This window comes from Anarhichas minor, unplaced genomic scaffold (assembly GCF_050575085.1).
Source record: "Anarhichas minor isolate MPS153535 unplaced genomic scaffold, ASM5057508v1 ptg000028l, whole genome shotgun sequence".
NCBI lineage: Eukaryota > Metazoa > Chordata > Actinopteri > Perciformes > Anarhichadidae > Anarhichas > Anarhichas minor.
This window is the reverse complement of record NW_027466474.1, coordinates 5074747-5095071: the sequence shown is the minus strand read 5'-3', so window position 1 is coordinate 5095071 and position 20325 is coordinate 5074747. Positions and strand designations below refer to the sequence as shown.

Genomic DNA, 20325 nt, shown 5'->3' with positions numbered 1-20325 from the left:
GCCATAAAGTCTCGCGATACAAAGTACAAGATGGGAATTAATGTGACGTTCGGATTTATCGGACATAATTTATTTATAATGGATATATACCTGAACCTGAACTATTGCTAGTCCTTAACCATTTTTCTGTAATTCATAAAATTTATAGATTTGATATAAGACGTAAAATAAGGTGTATGCTAGTTAGCTAGTTTGCCAGTCAAATAAAGAAACACCAAAATACTTTACAGGTGAAGACAGACAGTAGTTAGTGACGTTACAAATTTCCGAGGAGTACCTGAATGTAGCAAGTGTCCACTGTCGGCCATGCCCATAAGCTTCGTGCAACGCTAGCTAGGCTGTGTTGTTTTGTTAATCACAAACAACATATCAGGGAATATTATCATCGTTTGAGAATATTTATGCACCTGCACCGTCCAAATTACAAACACAAAGATGACATCTAAACTGAAAGGTACGTTAAAAGCTTGTGCCGTTTAAATAGCCTAACTACTAAGCTAACGATAGCTAGCCCTCTTTTGTAAACACTGCCTCTGCTAATGCAGTTTCTAACAAATTAAATCATTTAAAAAATAAAATATACGGCAAATTGACAAGAATTTGGTTGCTTCAATATGTGAATAACAGTGTTCACAACTCAAAGTTTTTAACGATAGCGGTTTTATCAATGTTGTCTGTAGAAATATAAACAGATCGCTACAACCCTGCTAACGTTATAACTGGTTATTACCTAAGATTTATAATTAATTATCTGTATTCACCCGTCGTTTGCTCTGACATTATGTTAGTAGTATTGCCACTTTATAAGGTGTAAATGAAGGTAACTAGTCCTGGAGCAAACACTTGATTTAACGTTACACACTGTGCAAAACACATAGCTAAGATGTATAAAACTAAATGAGTCTGTTATTGAAATATTAACGTTAATACATGAATGTGAGATGTCTTAGTGTTGGCTGTTGTACATATAGTGATGGTTTTAGTTGGACGACTTTGTTATTTACCAGGAATCAAAAGTTAACTCTAACGTATGATAACCAAACATAAATATGTGATGTTTCTGTATGTTCTTTTATATTATCCAACAATGCAATAGACTGAATGTATACCAAGAGGGTGTTATGTAAAACAAGAATCATGCATTTAACAACGCAGAATATACATTTAGCAAAAATGTAAAACAAGTTAAAATTTCAAATAAGCTTTCCAGCAGTATTTCTTATGTTATTTCAAAATAATCAAAGAGAGTTCCCTCATTTTATTACGGGAACCAGATAGACTGAGCTGTATTGTTTGTTTATTTTGTACATTGTATTTTTTATAAATGCATCCCAACCGTCATGGAAGCTATTTCACCGCTTGGTGTGTTTTCCTCCTACCAGGGAAGGTCGGCTCAAAGAATAAGGAGGACGCTCCTTATGAGCTGGAGAGCCAGTTTGTCCTGAGGCTTCCATCGGTGAGAACCATGCTGAAACATTTTATTTCTAAGAAATTCAAATGTGACCGTTTGCTGAAAATGATGAGGATTCATCTTTGTTTTCTTATACAGGAGTACGCCTCAACAGTGAGAAGGATTGCCCAGTCGAGCAGTATGAACATCAAAGACAGACTCACCATTGAGTTGCACCGTGAGCTGATTTATTAGTAGTCGTCGTACCGTATCACTGTCAAAACACCAGTTTTATTTGTCTTATCGATCATCATCACATGAAAGCTGATAACGTTTTGAAATCTAGTCCAGAACTTGTAAAATGTAAAAACTGTATTTCTACAGTGAAACTAAGACTTTAAGTCTTCGTAATGTGTAATTGTGGATTCACTGACATATGTTCTACTAGTAAATAATCTAAATTCATACTACTAAATCGTTCAAATAATCTCAAACAATGTTTTGCACCTGCATGTGTTCTCTCAGCGTTCAAGTGACAATGGTTACTAATGTCTCACAACAACATGACATTATAACCAACGATGTTATCCTTCTTATTTGTAGCTGATGGTCGTCATGGCATAGTCAGAGTAGACCGCGTCCCTTTGGCCTGCAAACTGGTGGATCTGCCCTGTATGATCGAGTCTCTAAAAACAGTGGACAAGAAGACATTTTACAAGACCGCTGATGTTTGCCAGGTAAAACACTACAGTGACATAACATTTAGGACGTATGCCTCATAGGATACATCTCTTGTTCAAGTATAGGATGACGTTTGTGATTTAAAAAAACATACTTTTTAGATTTTTTAAAAAACATTTACATTAACATTTAAAACTAAGATTGTGTGACAGCTTTTCTTGTTTGTTCTAATACTGTAATACAACAACTGTAATAAGCAGAATTCAGAGTCATTTACCATTCATTTCTCCATCCACGGGTCAGATGCTGGTATGTACACTAGATGGAGACCTTTACCCTCCTTTAGAGGAACCAACTGGAACCGACCCCAAGACCAAGAAGAAGGACAAAGACAAAGACAAGAAATTTGTTTGGAACCATGGCAGTAAGTAGACGAAGCTGTCGGTGCTAAAAAACGTGGCACGTCAGCAATGCAGGCGCATCATTTCCCCTCCACAGCTGATTGAGCCATTTTAACTTAACTAATCCTGTTGTTTTGGTCTCCAGTCACCTGCCCTCTGAAGAATACACGCAAGAGAAGATTTCGGAAAACTGCGAAAAAGAAGGTTTTGACATTTTCACTTTGCCGTCAGCACTCCCCCCCCCCCCCCCCCCCTTCCCATCCATCTCTTTAGCATCCCGTCTGATGATCCATCTCTTTCCTAGGCTCTCTTCCAACAAGACATTTACATTTCATAAAACTGGAACTGTGGTGAAAGTGAAAACTAAGATTTACATATAAATAAAACCTTTCCGTCTTAGTTTGCCCCGAAGGCATTTCGAAAAAGCAATTTCACTATTGCTTTGATCAGAGTGAAAGCGAGTGTGGTTGAGCACTACACTTCTACTTTGTCTTCTGAATAAATCTTCCTGAAGGTGCACAGGCGAGCCATATTGATTTGGCCCCTTCTGTTTTTAATCGCTAATGTGCTTCCTGGCATGCCGCCAGCTGGTGTGTGTGTGTGTGTGTGTGTGTGTGTGTGTGTATGTGAGAGAGACAGACAGAGGAAGAGAGCGAGAGAGATTCTGCTAACATTACTTGTAACCTAATCGCTTTCTCTCTCGCAGTACATTGAATCTCCTGATGTGGAAAAGGAGGTGAAGAGATTGCTGAGCACAGACGCTGACGCTGTCAATGTCCGTATCCTTTTAGACACCTACACACATTTTGCACGTCCATTTTGCAAAGCCTAAAAAGATAACCTAACAGTAGTGCAGCCAAGCAACACAGCTCTGGTGTTTATTATCATATAACAGCAGGGAACAGTAATGTACAATCAGATGGGGATTTTTGTGAATGTGAAATCTAACCCTAGCCATGACTTTAGCTTTTCACACACTGAAGGCACTTTTTACTGTTTTGTTGTTTTAGGACAAACAGAACCTCGCTCCCATCTAACGTCCAAAATAGGTTGATCTAAGATCCTGACTCCTGTCTAGCTCACCTGACTTGACTCTGTCTTAATGCCTTTGTGAGAGATGCACTTTGCAGGAGGCTATTAGCGCTCTAATGAAACTCTAAACTTATACTGACAGAATAAGAGCACAGCAGGGCCGCTTTGAGTGCCCGCTTGCTATGTGTTAATTGAGATGGACTGTTCATTATCATTCCTTAGTTGCTCACAGTGAAGCTGGATGCTAATGATAGTTTTAGCGTTTGCATGCAGCAGCAGACATACACGCGACACACTAATTAATGTTGCAGTTGAGACAGCTCCTGTGGAACGTCATTTGGTTTTTTACCCTTCAAGTCTACTTCAAAGAAGAGTTTTGAAAGACCACGAGTCTTTTAATGTAGGACTTCTGAAAGTGGAGGGGGTGTTGACCTTAACGCACGGTGATCAGGGTGGGAAATCATAGCGGAAGATGAGTCCAAGGAAGCAGATCAGCACAGCTCTCTGGCCAACCTGGACTCTTCGCCCGGCACCTCGGGACACAAGATGGGTCATGGGTCCTCTGGTAAGGGAAACATGTTATTCATAAGAACATGTTTCATAAGAACATACATCTTAATCATAGCGAGCGAGGTATCGTGGTGTCAAGAGTGCAGGACGATTCCTCCACTCAGTTAAAGCTGTAAAAGGGCTGCATATTGCTACCAAGACCCCCATGCCTACAGAAACACAAAGTGATAAAGCCTGATGGACTTTGAAATGGCACAGATTGACTTGCTATAGACTTGTACAATGATTTCTTTGGTACTCTCCTCACCTTGCCAGCAAAGGTTTCCTTCTTCATTCTCAACATGCACACCACCCTTGTCACTCTCGATGGCCCCTGCCCCAGTGGTCTGAAATGGAAATAGAGCGAACCCAAGCATTAGTTACTCTTTGGCTTCAAGATTATTTCCCCCCCACCCCCTGGATTCCCCAGAAGACCGTGTTCGCTCCAAGGAGCATAATAATTGCTTACACTTATAGGTCCTTTAGTGAGGGCTGTGCATGAGTTGCACAAGTAATATTTCTTTCCAAAAACTAGTAGCACAGTATTGTATCGATACTTCAAGAACAGAATTTGAAAACCACTGATTAACGTCTTGCTATGGGAAACAAACTACAGTTGGTTCATTCTGTTGGGACTTCTACTGAAGCACCTTGTTATTTGCCGTGTCAGAGTCTGTTCATATTAATCTTGCCTGGTTCATGCCATTTGAGACAATATCCCTAACTTCTGTTTTTCACTAGACTGTAGTCTCTGTGACCTAGATCGAATCTAGTGTTCCAGCTATTTCCATCTTTGTGTCCACGTTAATAACACTAATGTGCATTCCGCATGGCCAGCCCAGCGTGACGAACTGAGGGAGATCTTCAACGACATCAGCAGCTCCAGCGAGGATGAGGAGGACGATGGGGACCGGCACGAGGACGAGGACCTGAATATCATGGACACGGAGGATGATCTGGTCCGACAGCTCCAAGAGAAACTCAACGAGTCCGATTCTGCACAGCATGAAAGTGATAGAAACAACCAGATAGGTGAGAGGATAACATGGCTCCTGCACAGATCTGGAAAATTATCTAATATGTGTTTGAAAATGGACAGGTGTTGATTTAGGTATGAACAAATGTATCTTTTTATAATTATGGATTATGACACGTAGAGTCACTCACCAAGGAAAGCTTCCAAATATTAGCTGGTTCAAGCTTCTCAAAGGTCTCTCTTTTATATCATTTTAAATTGAATCATTTTGTGTTTTGAACTCTTCAAAATAATTGTTCAGTTGCAGACTGACATGTTAACTTGTTGTCGAAATGACATCACATATCAAATGGTTTCCAGGTCTAAAAAACGGTGGTGGAATATTGTAAATCAAGCACAAGTTTAGACTATAAGACCTACGGATGTTTTACCATATTGTGGGAAGTGCATATTTATTTACATCTGTTGTAAAATTAAGTGTGTGTGTGTGTGTGTGTGTGTGTACAACTAGGTGGAGGAAGTAAGTGCAGCACTAGAATCAAGCAATCTTTCATGCTTGCATTGGAATGCTGATTTGTTCGGCCAACTTGCGGTCTTTAATGTTTTTCAGTCGTAGCAGTCATGGCCGAGAATTTGCTTGCTGATTTCAGAACGGACGTGTTTGCTAGTTAGTCAAACATGAAATTAAATCAAACCGCCTCAGATACTTGTCAAAGCAGAGATAAAAAAAAATAACCGTAGCCAGGTGTTAGGACTTGATCGCAGCTGAGTGTTCTAGGTCAGACGACACACACACACACACACACACACACACACACACACATACGAGTAGCCGTACTTTCACTTCAATGCACGTGCTGCGCGCTCGCCCACAGAGACAGACAGCTCTCCTCAACTAACCAGTCTGACGGGTGTTGTGGCTCAGCGTGCAGCTCAGACAGCTGTCCAACCTGACAGCTCAATGCTTCCTTATCTACATACATGGAGTGGTCAGTCAGCGACACTGCCGGTCAGCTCCACTGTAGCAGCCCAGCAGAGCCTTTCCTGATGTGCTGGTGTCTGGCTGTGTCCGTTTCTGTCAGCCCCGCAAAGTTGTGATAAATGGGTCCGCAGAGACCCCTCCCTGATGGATTTTGCATATTCGATGGCCTGTATCAGAGGATTGAAAGTCAGTTGGAGGAAGCACAGGATAGACACAATTAGCTTGGAAGATAGTTGATGTGTACGTGGGGCCACAGGTTGTTGTTGTGAGGCACTATCACTTTGGCTGGATTTAATGAGAACCCTCTGGAGCCCGGAGCAGACTGATTTAGTTGTGTCTTTTAGTGCTTCGGCCTGCTGGCTCACATCCTTTTAAATGGATTTGTTGTTCCCATTAACCGCAATTTGTCAACTGAATTGGAGGCATCCTTGTGGTTCAACAAGCTACGGTGTATAAACTTATCTTCATTGCTTTGTCAGTGTAGTGTTGCTCTGAAACGATGTTACATCATCTCTCTCCAGCTTTTTCTGTCTCCTCTTCTCTGCACAAGAAAGCATAAGCAGCGCATCGTCTGAGTGACAGTAGAAACGTGTTAACCTCCCGCTGTGTCCCTGCAGTTATGGAGTACCAGTTGCAGATCAATAGCGTCAAAACCAAGCTTCAGGACACCCGTGCGCGAAAGAAACAGCAGGAGGAGCTCATCATGAAAGTGGAAAACCAGGCCCTCAAAGTAAGCAATGAACACACTCTCACACACTGTTCGCTTATTCAGAAACTAGGTCTGCATGTACAGAAACATAAACAAGAACATGCAGATGAGCTTGGAGGCAGAAGTTCTCTCAACAGTGATGTGAAAACAGCTTATTACACACAGTGTTGGAGGCCATTATTTAGTTGATGTTTTCTTAAAGCCTTGAATATTACATTCCTCCCGTCAGCCCTCTACTATATCAGCATTCTATGTGGAAAAAAATGGCAGGCAAATTGATTGTTCTGCCTCTTTGTTGGAGACTTTACAATGAGTGAAACATGAGCAGACGCGGACGTTTTTTACGTTGCCATTTAGAGCTCTCATTGCCCCGTGTTTTGGGACCGTCAAAGCCCGATCTCCAGTCGTTATTATCACAGTTGCAGGGAAAAGGTCAGCTGTCTCTGACTGGCATTCCAAGTGGCCTTTCTGTCAGAGAGGAAGACGGTGACATAAGCAGTCCAGGCCAACACATTTAAAGCCATCACAATTTAACGAGGCCCAGTGTGTCGACTCGAACAAATCTTGTTTGTCTCTCTCTCTCTCCTCACAGAACCGCTTCCAAGCTTTGTTGGACGAGATCATTCTGCAGGAGGAGCGGGAGATGGAGCAGGTGAGAACCTTTTTCCTAAAAGCCAAGGACCAGCGCCTCGCTGTCAGCTCTCTACAGCTTTCAGCACTTTACACAAATGTATCTTGTATGAACGTCAAATACCATGTTAGCAGATGGCATTGTGCTTGCTGTCCTTTTTAGAGCCAACAATTTTCATGCCTGATAGCAAATTCAATCACGCAAAATTGAATTTGTCAGCGGCTACCAGCGGAGTCCTTTTTGCAGCTATGGTGGCCATAGCGGCCGCCCACTGTCTTGCGTTGTTGTTTGTATTGATAAATGAAGGCAGCAAATGAATGTGAAAAGACATGTTAATCATTATCCACTTACCCTCCAATTACACCCCGGGGCTGGCGGGCATCAATCACCACTTCTATTTCCTGCTCCCAACAGCTGGCCTCCCTGCAGGAGCAGCTGGACTCACTGATAGAGAAGTGACCACCAGGGGGCAGCGTCATGTCATCTTCAGCCTCACATACACACTCATGAAGAGGAGGAGGAGGAGAAGAAGAGCCTTGGTCGAGGGAGGAGACAGCGTTTATTAGCTGACTTGCTGTGTCATTTCTTTCAGTTTATCGTCTCCATACAATAGGCATACAGCATACTGATTTATGTATTAAAAGTCAATTTTTTTTTTATTAAGTTGACAAAATGTGTTGTTTATTACTGTGTGATCGAAGTATTTGATGGCTTCAACTTTGAATACTTAAGCTTGTCATCTTAAAGTAAATGTAGTCTTGATCAACTTTTTCGTTCTTCACGACCTGCATGAAAGAAACTGCAGCGATACACAAGAATTGGAAACTGTCATTAGTTTTGCATTTGGCACAGATTTACACATGGGCTGATTGATGTTGATCATAATAAATGTCTTTTTCTGTAGGTGCATGAAGAAGTCACAGTGTCTAACGTAATGTTACGTATTTCCACGTGAAATGGAATATATCGATGCTATTTTATTTGCTATGGGGATATATATGAAACGTGATTGGTTGATTGATACGGCGCTGCTGAGGACCGTCAGCCGCCACACACAGGCCTCTCTCACCTGCGTTGTTAGACCAGGAGGAGGGTAAGGGTTAAATTAATAAATTATAAGCAGGAAGATGCATCATCACAAAGCTGAACACGTTACAAACATGTGATGGTCGTATAGAACATGATGCGTTGCTGTAAATATATTACCCAACAGTATATAAAGTAGTTAATTCTTGCAACCTTAAACATCTACATCAATAAAATGCAACATATGACATTAGAGCAGCAGTAATAATAATCCATAAACATCATTAATAATAGTAAAACACTGACATAGAACATTTTACTGTACTATGACTACTTTTACTTTAAATCATTTTAGTGCATTTTGCTCACAATACTTATAAGGAAGGTTTTAAATGCAATACTTTTACCTGTAGTGGAGTATTTTCACAGTGTGGTATTATTACTTTTACTTCAGCAAAGGGTACTTCTTTCACATCTGCTCAAGCATGATAAGCACGGTTAAAGACGTGTGCTTTTAAGGCTCCATAGCTTCAATTAAATTGCCTAACAAGCACAGGCAGCATGTTTGACCTTTTAACTAATCAGCAGACTACAGTCATACTTGGCCCTAATTAAGAATACCGAAATGGAACTATAGAGCTGCCTAACTTTGGCAAATCAAACACTTTTTGAAAATAGTTTTTTGTATAGAATAACATGAGGTTATTATGTACATACAGGGCCGCCTGTTCAATTTAGAGCTGAGATGATTAGTCGATTCATTGATTAGTTGACCGACAGAACACTAATCGGCAACTATTTTGATAATCTATCAATTGCTTTTGTCCTTTTTCAAGCAAAAATGAACTGTTTCCAGAGTCTCAAATGTGAGGATTTGCTGCTTTTCTTTGTCTTATGTGACCAGAAATTGACTGAACATGTGATGGTATTGTCTGACATTTTATGGAAGCATCTATTAATCGAGACAGTAATAGGTGTATTTCATCAATAATTAAAATAATTGTTCGTCCCAGTCCTAGCTCAAATTTAAGTAGTTACTGTTACTTCCTGTCCACTCTCCTGTGTACTGTAAAGGACTCCCACTATAACCGGACAGCTGCGTCACTAAACCATCAGATTACCTTCCAGAATGATCTTAACTTGTTCGAGAGTGATCTGGGCCTTTCTTGTTGGCCTGGTGGTCATCTCTGCCTCCCCCCCCCCCCCCCCCCCCCCTCCTTTCTGCAGGGATTGCCCACCAATCGCAGGGGTAGGCAAGAGATTAGCTCCTCAGATTAAAGTGTCCACCTCCAAACCCTGTCTAATCCTGCCATCTGTCAGAGAGCAGCTAACCAGCCAAGACTCTCTCTCCACTAGGCTAATTAGAAAGCCAGGAGAACACAGACCCAGAGAGGAAAAGACAAATCTCCAAAACACACACTTTTCTGTCGGGTACTGCTCAAGGCAGAGAGACAATGGAGGAGACGTATCTTCTCAACCATCAAGGAGTCAAGAAGAAGATTCTGGCAGGAGGCAGAGGACCGCTGCCACACTTTGCACCTGGGACAAAGGTATCAAGTCACAGTTAATCTGATAACCTAAATAATGCTCGAGTCAAACTCAGCATGATAGAAGATTAGTCCTTGCATAATTGCCGTTGTGATGTATTAATATTCTTAGTCTATTTTTAGCCATATGTTGCATTGCCCACTTCAATTAGATTCTGTTGAATTATTCATAAAGTGAGGGAATTTATTCTGTATCTGGCTCTTACACACAGAGCAAACATTTGGTCAACCAAATTGCAACATGTTTTTGGCACTGTGTCTGTTCATCCACTGATCCGCTGGTCGCCGACTTTTTTTCCCTTCCTTGTCAGATCCAGCCATATGGCACCGAGCCTGGACACTGACAAACACTTTCCATGACAATGCCAGCATGAATTTACCTGTGTGTGTGTGTGTGTGTGTATTGCAGTGTGTGTGTCTTCCCTCCTCGGTGAGGTGATTCCCGGTTGCTCACACAGTTATGCCATTATACACAATCTGTCAAGCTATAAATAGAAGGTTGCATGCAGCCAGCCTAATTTTACAGACTGTTGCTGAAGGCTTTTGTAAGTCTTTCACATGCACACAAACAGATGGAACACGTAATGAAAACCAGCATGTATGCATCACATAAGAAGTGACTGACGTCTATGACAGCATTTAGTCAAATACAATTTTCTGAAAATAATGAAAATAATCAAGGTTTAAAAAACATTAATGAAATTGTCAACAGCGGAACGTCATCAAAGTTGATTGCCAAAGTTTTTCTCTCATCTATTGTATTTTGTTGTATCAGATGTACAAAACAGGGTCAAAAAGGAGCAATGAAAACATGCATATATGTACACATACATGCATACAGAGATTATTCATGGCCTGAAAAACAGTCCCCAGAGGATTCTTCAATACTAAAACTCGATTTGTTTGAAAGGACAACGTAACAACCTAAGTATTTATGGACAAACTGTTCACCACTATTAGATTCTCTATGTATTTTATTTCAGTATATTTTGTTGAGGAATGGTTTAAATCACTCATTACTCTAAAACTCTTCCTGTCCTCTGCTCCCACTTTCCATCCAAGCTGGTTTTCCATTTCCAGACGCTGCTGGACAACTTCGAACGAACGGTCATTGATGACAGTCGACTGGCTGGCAGGCCGGCTGAGATCTTTTTCGGAAAGATGTTTAAGATGGAAGTCTGGGAGACCCTGCTGGCGTCCATGAGGATCGGAGAGGTGGCTGAGTTCTGGTGTGATGCCGTTGTGAGTTGAATTACAGACTTTACACACACACACACACACACACACACACACACACACACACACACACACACACACACACACACACACACACACACAGAGACACACACACACACACACACACAGAGACACACACACACACACACACACACACACAGGGATATTAGGCCGCTACAAGAGGTCCTAATGAGTGTTCATGAGCGAGGAAGATAAGCTTTTACTCTTCATTATGATTCACACAAATCAACCTTCTGAAGCCTCCTACATGTTCAGCTTTATAAACACAACAGAGCAATCTTGCAAAGTGTTTTTCCTTCTGGAGAAAAATGTAATTTGCAAGTTAAATTGTAGCCATTTCATGTGTTTTCCTTCCAGGACTGATTGGCGCTGGCTGGTAGCACCAGGGGGTTAGCATGATTAAGTGCTTCTATGTCTATGTTGCAGAACCGTTTATGTTTTTGTTGATGACTTAATTCTGCAGCACACAGGCTTGTACCCCATCGTGTCCAAGGGAATGAGGCTAATCGCTCAAGGGAAAGACCCACTGGAGGGTCAGAGACACATGTGCGGCATGGGAAACATGTTCCACTATCACTCCACTGGTTTCCCAGAGCTGGATGAGATAATGAGAACTCCTCAACCACTTATATTCATCATGGAGCTGTTGCAGGTAAGCACCAGTGGCAAAACACTGTATGTCGCACTGGATAGCAGAAAAAAGATGACAGTGTAGAACAATCAGCTGTCTTCTGGTTTTTATCTTTTCTCAGATGTTAGCATCTGTAAAGATAAGCACATTGTAAAAAACAAATGACATATTCAGCTAATCCTTTTCTGTAACTGAGGCACTCCTACAAACGTTTTGACGAATTCACTGACATAAATGACTTAAGTCAAGTTTCGCTCTACCTAATATATTCAGCTTTGCAATGATATTTCATGCTTGAAACTCACCAGGTAGTCCAGTAGCAGCAGTAAAACATCATATCTGTTTCAGATAGTTTCACATTGTTTTTCGGTCAAGTTGACAACTCTTCAGTGATGGACGATGTACTCCTTTACTTAAGTAAAAGCAACAATACCACAACATAAAAATACTCAACTTCAACCTGAGCAGGTCTAATCAGCCATCACAAAACTGAAAACACCTGTGTTTGTGCAGGCCTTTAATCTTTAAATATATCATGTTTTATCATATGTTTTGAACGTAAAAACAATTTAAATACCTTAAATTGAAATAAAGAAAAAATGTACTTACTTTCTTTCCACCACAGCTGTTCTCTGTACCTGTTCCTTCACTTCTGCTTCCATCAGTGGAGTTTTTCTCCTGTTGATTATTTTTGTTCGATTGTGCTCTCCTCCTGCCCCTGCGGCTTCCAGGTGGGAGACCCCATGTCCTACCAAAGAGAGTCATGGATGATGGAAAAGGATGAGAAGCTGCAGACAGTGCCAATTCTCCACATGCAGGGCAATATGTTGGTTAAGCAGAGAAAATACAGAGAGGCTGCCAGCAAGTACAAAGAGGCCGTCCTGCTGCTGAAAACAGTCCAGTCCAGAGTGAGTGAAGGCTTAAGGAAGACAGATGGCATGGAGGGAGAACAACAAGTGATGTTCAGGCTTGTTACTGAGGTTTCCTCAGGATTTTAGGTTTTTGGGACATGCAACTCCCGCTCTTTTCCAGTGGGAGATTCCTGTTTTCCTGTTTTGCTCTGCTTCACTGTGTCCCGGATTACAGGCAGTAGGGCTTGAGGGCTGGCAAAGGAAAGAGGAAAGAAGAAAGAAGAGCAGTGGATCACTGTCTTAGATGAGAGGAGGATGGAAGATATGAGATATTTTGATAAGAGAGTGTTGAGGATTCTTTTGTGCGTGAGAATGATTTTTGGCAACTTAAGACATATTTACAAGTGTGATGGTGGAGGCTTTCAGATAGTTGGCCTGTGTGCAAAGAGCTAGTAAAGCTCTGTTCAGCAGAGATGATGCTTTGGGTATCCTTCATGGTCCCAAAGTCATGTCATGTTTGAGTCTGTGTAAAAATATGCAAACCTACAGAATTCAAATAAATTATTAAAATATGTGTAGAAGACGCCAACAAACAACTAATTATGTTCTTGTTCCTCCCTCTGTGTAGGAGATGCCGGGTGATATAGACTACATTAATTTGGGTCGAATGATCGTCCCCCTGGAGTTGAACTACTGCCAGTGTATGTTGGAGCTGGAGGAGTATTATGAAGTTATAGAGCACACCACCGAACTGCTGGAGAAACACAACGGTAAAAGCCTGGTTGAAATCTGCCAGATTTAATTGTTCTCATTTATTCTGATTTCTAATAACACAACTTTAATTTACCATTTCCAGGGAGAGTTGAGTGGCTCTGTCCAACCCATAACTTGTTGCTTTTACGGATTAAATAAACAAGAGATAACGTGTTAATTAGTGAGCTTTAAAGGTGTTGGTAGACAGATTTTTGGCGTCTTTGGACAGAGCCAAAATGTCAAAGTATTCTTTGCAATCATGTACATGAAAAGCTGCTCAGTAATGAGTAAAATAAGGGCCTGTACAGAGTCGCAATCCCTGAGAGACAAACAAAAAGCTGACAGGGTCTGATGCCTGCTTTATTGCAGTGGTGGTTGCATGTTGCAGCTGTGTATTCTTTGAGAGTGTATAGGAGGGCTGTAGCTGACATTACAAAGGGCTTTACAGTTGGAGCAGCCCTCTGCATTGTTCTGTCATACCCATGGCTACTCATATAATCCTAGAGGAGCTCACATGCTGGCACAGTCTCCACTTCAAAGCCTTATGAATTATGCCCCTCACCCAGAGACAGAATCCACTGAGGCAGCCTTTATTGTACTCTCTGTCCCTCAGCCCGGATTCCCAGTTTTATATTCGTCCTTGTGTGTGTGTGTGTGTGTGTGTGTGTGTGTGTGTGTGTGTGTGGTAGGAGGAGGTGTACAGTCGTGAATGTGTGTGACGCTATGATGTCTGTGCTTGAGCTTGTGTGGCAGGAGGAGAAAGGGTGTAAACGTGTTTAAGAGTGATGGGGTGTTGTGGAAATGATGGCCGGGAGTTTGTGAGCTCCACTGGCCCAGTAAGAGCTATCGACACAAAGCAGCAGCCCTCTTCATTGAGCTCTTAAGAATGATTCATCCCATACATCACTCCACCTTTCCCTTCATCTCATTGTCTCCCTTTTCAGTGTCTTTATTTCCCTTTAGTAATCCTTTTCTAGCTCTACCCGCTAGTGTAGTTGTTCCTCCTGTCATCAAACTCATGTTGTCTGTATCAGTTAAAGTCAGCCATTCTACTGCTGTGTTATCCCTTCAGCCCAGTTGTTCTTTAGAAAAGCACCCAATGGTGGCTCACTGCAGTGTCTCGGCTTCTGCCAGAGGCAACAAAGAAATCAGTTTGAATGTTGGCTGAATGAAGATTTAGCGTAGAGGGAAATTAAATGCAGAGGAAGAGTGAGAACCTGAGCCATCAGTGGTTATCGAACCGAGCACATGAGCCTATTCTGCTGAAACAGAGAACTCACAGCGTGGATGTGTGAGAATGTGTAGCCACGTGTTTTAAAAGAATAGTATGACACTTTGGGAAATGTGCTTATTCACTGTATTTTTACTTCATATTTAACAGATAGACACAGATAGTGTGTGTGCATTTTTTGTTTGTTTTTTTGTTTTGCCAACCCGGGGCTTGTGAGAAATACACAAACTGACGGTACACACCTCCAACACTGCCCTAAATGTAGACAAATCGCCACCTGAGCTTCAGCAGACAGAGCAGGTTTATTATTCAATATCTCAAGGTTAGGACATTAAAATGTTCTTTTCTCATATCTGTCTGCATTTGTGTTGTTTTTCTGTTTCTCAGACTGTATGAAGGGCTACTACAAGAGAGCCAAGGCCCACGCCGCTGTGTGGAATGAAAAGGAAGCCCGGAGGGACTTCAACATGGTGGCCCACCTGGACATCACTCTGGCCTCTCTCATCAATCGAGAGCTGAAGGCCCTGTCAGAGAGCATGAAGGAGAAGTACTGGGAGGAGAAGGAGAAATACTGGAACAAGCTGGAGAAAAAGGAGAACAAAAATGAAGAGGAGGAGCGACATGATGAAGATGAGCAAGAAGAAGATGAGGGAGCCAAAGAAAAACAAGAGGATAGTGAAAGTGTGACCACAGAGAGTAAAGATGAAGCAGAGGAAGAAAAAGGTAAAGCAGAGTCTCCATCCATTCTTTGTGCTGAAGGCCATGAAGAGGAACTCGGGGGAAATAATGTTACACCAACTGAAGGAAGAGATAACGAAGAGGAAGCGAGCTCTTCTGAGACCAATCCAAACGATGCCACTAAAAAAGAGGAGAAGGACTGGCAGCAGATGTTACGACTGGTCATGTTGCTGCAGAACGAAGGAAACTTCCTCATTAAAGAAAATCAATTTGAAGAGGCTTCTGGAAAGTTCAAGGAGGCCATAGAATATGTGGACGTCCTTCGGAATATGGTGAGTGTGACTGATTACATAGTGAAGTTGTGTAAAAGCGTGAACACAAGTAACAATGTTTTCTGGAAAAAAAAGATATAAGATAAAACCTTTTCAATGACCATCCAGGTGGACGTCAGGATTGACGTTAGCAGTCCACTCTATTCAGCGAGATGAAAGGATTGCATGTGACAGAAACTAGTCCTACAAAAGGGTTGTGGCTCTTAAAGTATAATCATCTGTCATCGTTTCCTTTCTTTTCTTTTGTCTTTTACTGAAAAACAGCTGTGGCTTTGTAGCTAGCGAAGGGAAAAGCAGAGAAAAGAGCTCTAAATATAACAGCACAGAGATATCACCGTGACAGCGCTCGCCTGTGCTTCTTTTCTCCCTCACTTCTGCCACGCCTCGCTGTCTAACTCCCTCACGCCTTTTACACACAACAAACTCCCTCCTCTCGTCAACCCACCCTCTTCCATCCTCATTTCACCTAATCTTACAGTCCACCACACTTCCTTGTCCCTGTCCCTGTCTTCATCATTCCTCCCTTATATCCTCATCTCGCGTTCCTGCTGTCACATTCTTTCATTCTTGTTTCATCTTTTGAACATTTCCTCTGCCATCTATCACCACCTCCTCCTCCTCACCCAATCGACTCCCACCCACCTTGTCCTCTCTTTGTGCTCATCAGGTTGATCAACAGGGCGAGGACTGGGACTCGCTAGAGAAAGTGTGTCTTCCGCTGACTCTCAACCTCAGCCAGTGTATGCTGGAGCTCAAACAATACCAGCAAGTGGTGGAGCTCAACAACAAGCTGCTGAAAAAACATAAAGGTAATACATGTTGGTGTGAAGTTGAGAGTTTGAAGCAGGGGAGAAAACAAAAAGATGTATTTTGATAAAGAAATAGGTACATGACTAAGTATAAACATGCTCTGTTTTCAGTTTTTTTTTCCTTACACACCTTCATTTTTGAGTTTAAAAATATCAAGATCCGTTTCCAGTACAAATGCCTGGCCCTCAGCAAACGCCTGCCTCCACGCTGCAGCAATCCTTGATCTCTCTGTTTACCAGGAAAAGAAGAAACCAAACATTCACAACCACATTGCTGAGTCTCTCTTTCGTTCCCCCGGCACCCACCCATGGACATCACAGTCAAAAATGAATTCATTGTTTGCTTTGTTTCTGCTATGACTGAATTATTTATAGTTGAGGCTGATGTGAAATGGTTGTTCTTATGCTTTCCTTTTCCCTTCATTTACTTTTCTCCAACTTTTGCCTTCTACTTCGTCTCCTGTCTGGTGTTCAGTGCAGTTATTTCATCCTCCCATAGTTTACTTTACCCTCTGACTCCTGATCTTACAGCTGTGTTTCTTCTCCTGTTATCCTCACGAGGTCTTCACATGTAAATATTTCAGCCATTCATAGTAAGCCTATATTTTCTTCCCCCATAGGTAACTTTAAGGCGGTGTATCAACGGGCAAAAGCACATGCTGCTTTGTGCAATGAGGATGAAGCTCAGAGGGACTTTGATAAGGTGAAGAAATTGGACCCAACGTTCAAACCCTTTGTCCGCCAGGAACTGAAAAAGCTGGGTGAGAGGGTACGCATTATGCACATCCGCCAGAACAAGACTTACAGGGAGACAACACAGGAGAAGTGGGAGCCTGGTAGGAGCAAGGCAAAAAGTGCAGCAAGAAAGAAAACCGTCAAATGTGCACAGAAAGCCACTGAAGTAGAAAAGAAGACGGAAGAGAGTAAGATAGAAGACAAGGAAAGCTCAGAAAAACCCGCCCCTGCTGAGACCGAGGGAGTGGATGACGCAGACACAGAGAAAGATCCAGATGTGAAAGCTGAGCAGAGTAATAAAGAGCTAGAGAGTGGGAGAGCGAGTGGAGAGGGGTTAGATAATGAAAATATAGAGAGTGTCGTGGTTCATGAGGACGGGCAGGGTGTACCAGATAATCGAGCAGCAGATAAAGATAGCGATCCCGCGCCCACCAGCACAGGCAAAGATAATGTAGAGAGCAAGATACCAGCGCAGGATCAGGTCAGAAAGAAGGTCAAATGCCAATCAGGTGCTGCACTGGGACCAGGCACAAGCCAAGGGAACAAAGCCACCTGTGATAGGACAGGAAATGGTGGCACTCAATCAGAATAGACCAATGGGTGGAATTTGTCTTGTGCAGAGCCAAAGGACCACAGGGTACGATGAATAGACCTTAAACTAACAGCAATATGGATGCAGAAAGGGAGACAGCAGGATAGACAAGTGATAAACAGCTAAGCCTCAACAGGAAATATTGATTCTGCCACAAACAAATCCAAATATAAACACAAGGAGGAAAAATTAATACAAACAGACTGCGTTTGGCAGTTAAGTTTCATTGTTCGGTTCTCAGAGGGATAACTGCAGGCACATGAGAAAGCACACTCAGACAAGGAGTTTGCCAAATACAAAGTTTTTATTTCTGTACACAAAGAGTAAAAAGCAGCCAGTAACCCACTTGTTATTACAGTAAAAAGCCTTTCTTCAGAAAACTTTTTATACAGATTAAAAACTCCAGAGAAAAGACAGCAAGAAGTGTTTGAGCGCTGGACATCGACATAAAATCAAAACCATTAAACATTTGAATGATTAATGAGGTATGTTAATGGAGATCTTAACAAAAAAAAAAAAAAAAAACTCAGTTCACCAGTAATGTATGAGTGTGTGTATACATGTATTAGTGTTATCAACACCTTGTTTGAGGTTAGATGATTTGTCGTCATGTGAGAGGGGACACATAAGCTTAGGTGCATGATAGCCTACATGTTGTGAAACAAAGGCAGGGGAGTAATGACCGTCAGCGTGTTGGCTACATGGAGTAACAGAAGTCTGGAGAGAGACAGCAGTGTCCTCTGGGGTGTCTCTTGCCTCTGCGGAGAGCCTTTTTCTTCAATCGCACAGCTTCAGTCACGCCACAGGGAGCAGGGTCTGTTTCAATGGGTGCAGGGAATATAGGGAGCCACCACCAGTATAGAAATTAGTGCATGGACCGGATGATCACGCAGTGAAAGAGAGATGACTCTACTGCAGCTGGGGGACCATCAAAGTCACTGGTGTCAAAGAGCAGCAGAGGGAAAACGTGGGGACAAACTGTTTGTGTCATATAACCACCTGGTGTGTTCATCTCGACCTGCCTCGTCTATATTGCCTTTAAATAAACAAGACCAGTGTGGACAGGCAGCCCTATGGGGAGTTCCTCTGCTTCTTTCTTTCTCCACGCTGTCACATCATTCTGTGTATCCGCACACAAAGTATGGAGATAAAAGTGATCATCAATGTGTAATGAGATGTGTGAATGGCAATAAATGAATGAATAAACATTGCATTGTCGTGGCTTTTTTCTTTTGTTCACCCACGAGCCGAGTTGCTACTCTTTGTTCTGACTTCTGAGAGTTTCACCAGAAAAACAATCTTAAGTGATGCTGGAGATGGATTCAACTGATGCTAATGATCAGCAGCTGAACAGCAACAGGCTTCAGTGGAGGTGGAAGTGAAGAAGAGAAGGGAGCTCTCTCTCTCTCTCTCGCTTCCCTTAAGGCTATTAACATTTGTATTACGAGCGGCACATCACCTTTACAACTCACAAACCTGTGGAACAGCGTCCTTGGGGACAGTTCCCTAGCAACAGTATCAAAACGGGCAGCCAGTGCTGAGGAGGATGGTGTGTAAAATATGAGCGCTGGGTGCCTGGAGGGCAAGCCTGTAATAAATGCAGTACATGGGTTTAAAACTCGTGAGTGAGGTCAGAGTGTCATTTAAGGTCTTAGATGAATTCCTAATCTCTCTGTTTTCTGTGAGAATGAGGCGGTAGGATTTGCTGAGAAACACACAGAGCCACAGCTTCCTCGTTTCAGGCATCCTGCTTCTGGAGATTTCGCTGTGGCAGAACCATCAAAGTGGATCTCTCCCACCAGCCCTCTAGCAATAGGTGGGTTGTTTTTTTTCCTGTCGACCCTTTCCCCTCTCATTTCTCAGATCTTCAGAGCATCACAGGCTCATTCATAAAAGCCCTATTTAAATGTTTTCAACGTATGGATGCTCTGCTCTCGACACTTTTCCATTGTTCCTGTTCCAGTTAGTAACAGTGTCACACAAACACACACACACTCCTGATGCAATCTAAAAACACAATGAAGAAAAGAAGTCCAGAGAGACGAACTCTGGTTTCATATGGACTCAGTTTGGTTTTAAGGCATTCAATGACTGTGCTATGTCTAGAACAGAACGCACCCTACGACCCTGATACAATGAGGGCAATGATATTTTAACCACTCGTCTTTTTGTACATCTAATCGCAATTAAGTATGCATTAGCAAAGGAAAATTAGGCATGTAGAAAGAGGGCTATTAGGATGACGTCTATATAGGACCTCTCTATGGGGGGTGCCTCGTTCCCCCCTGTAGCGTCTGGAATTGGCCTACCAGAGAGAGAAAGCAAGCTTCAGCCTTGCAGCACTATCGCCTGGAGCTCCTTCCCTCTCTTTCTCCGCACACAGCGGGAGAAGATCCCAGAGTCGAAGCCCGCATGCTGATATTTATCGGCAGACATTTCCTCAACAAAAGCCAGTTTCAGCCACAATGCAAATTGGCTCAAAACTGGGGAGCGTGCCTAAATCCCTTGAGCCAAAGAGATGAAATGGATCTC

General features: G+C 42.4%; 2 protein-coding genes across 2 annotated transcripts; both read left to right on the top strand.

Moving 5' to 3' along the window:
• The first annotated feature begins 281 nt into the window (after positions 1 to 281).
• taf7 (TAF7 RNA polymerase II, TATA box binding protein (TBP)-associated factor) lies at positions 282 to 8254 on the top strand. The gene is made up of 12 exons (XM_076103026.1): positions 282 to 454; positions 1383 to 1456; positions 1550 to 1628; positions 1994 to 2127; positions 2375 to 2495; positions 2618 to 2676; positions 3179 to 3251; positions 3956 to 4069; positions 4891 to 5085; positions 6629 to 6741; positions 7313 to 7372; positions 7766 to 8254. Exons 1-12 carry the CDS (start codon positions 436 to 438, stop codon positions 7808 to 7810), a joined length of 1086 nt encoding a protein of 361 aa, XP_075959141.1. The 5' UTR covers positions 282 to 435; the 3' UTR covers positions 7811 to 8254.
• Positions 8255 to 9627: 1373 nt separating this feature from the next.
• On the top strand, positions 9628 to 18998 carry LOC142963175 (uncharacterized). The gene is made up of 8 exons (XM_076103891.1): positions 9628 to 9927; positions 10987 to 11166; positions 11645 to 11833; positions 12544 to 12720; positions 13292 to 13433; positions 15035 to 15657; positions 16325 to 16466; positions 17087 to 18998. The coding sequence occupies exons 1-8, from the start codon at positions 9832 to 9834 to the stop codon at positions 17791 to 17793; spliced, it is 2256 nt and encodes a 751-aa protein (XP_075960006.1). The 5' UTR covers positions 9628 to 9831; the 3' UTR covers positions 17794 to 18998.
• The last annotated feature ends 1327 nt before the right edge of the window (positions 18999 to 20325 follow it).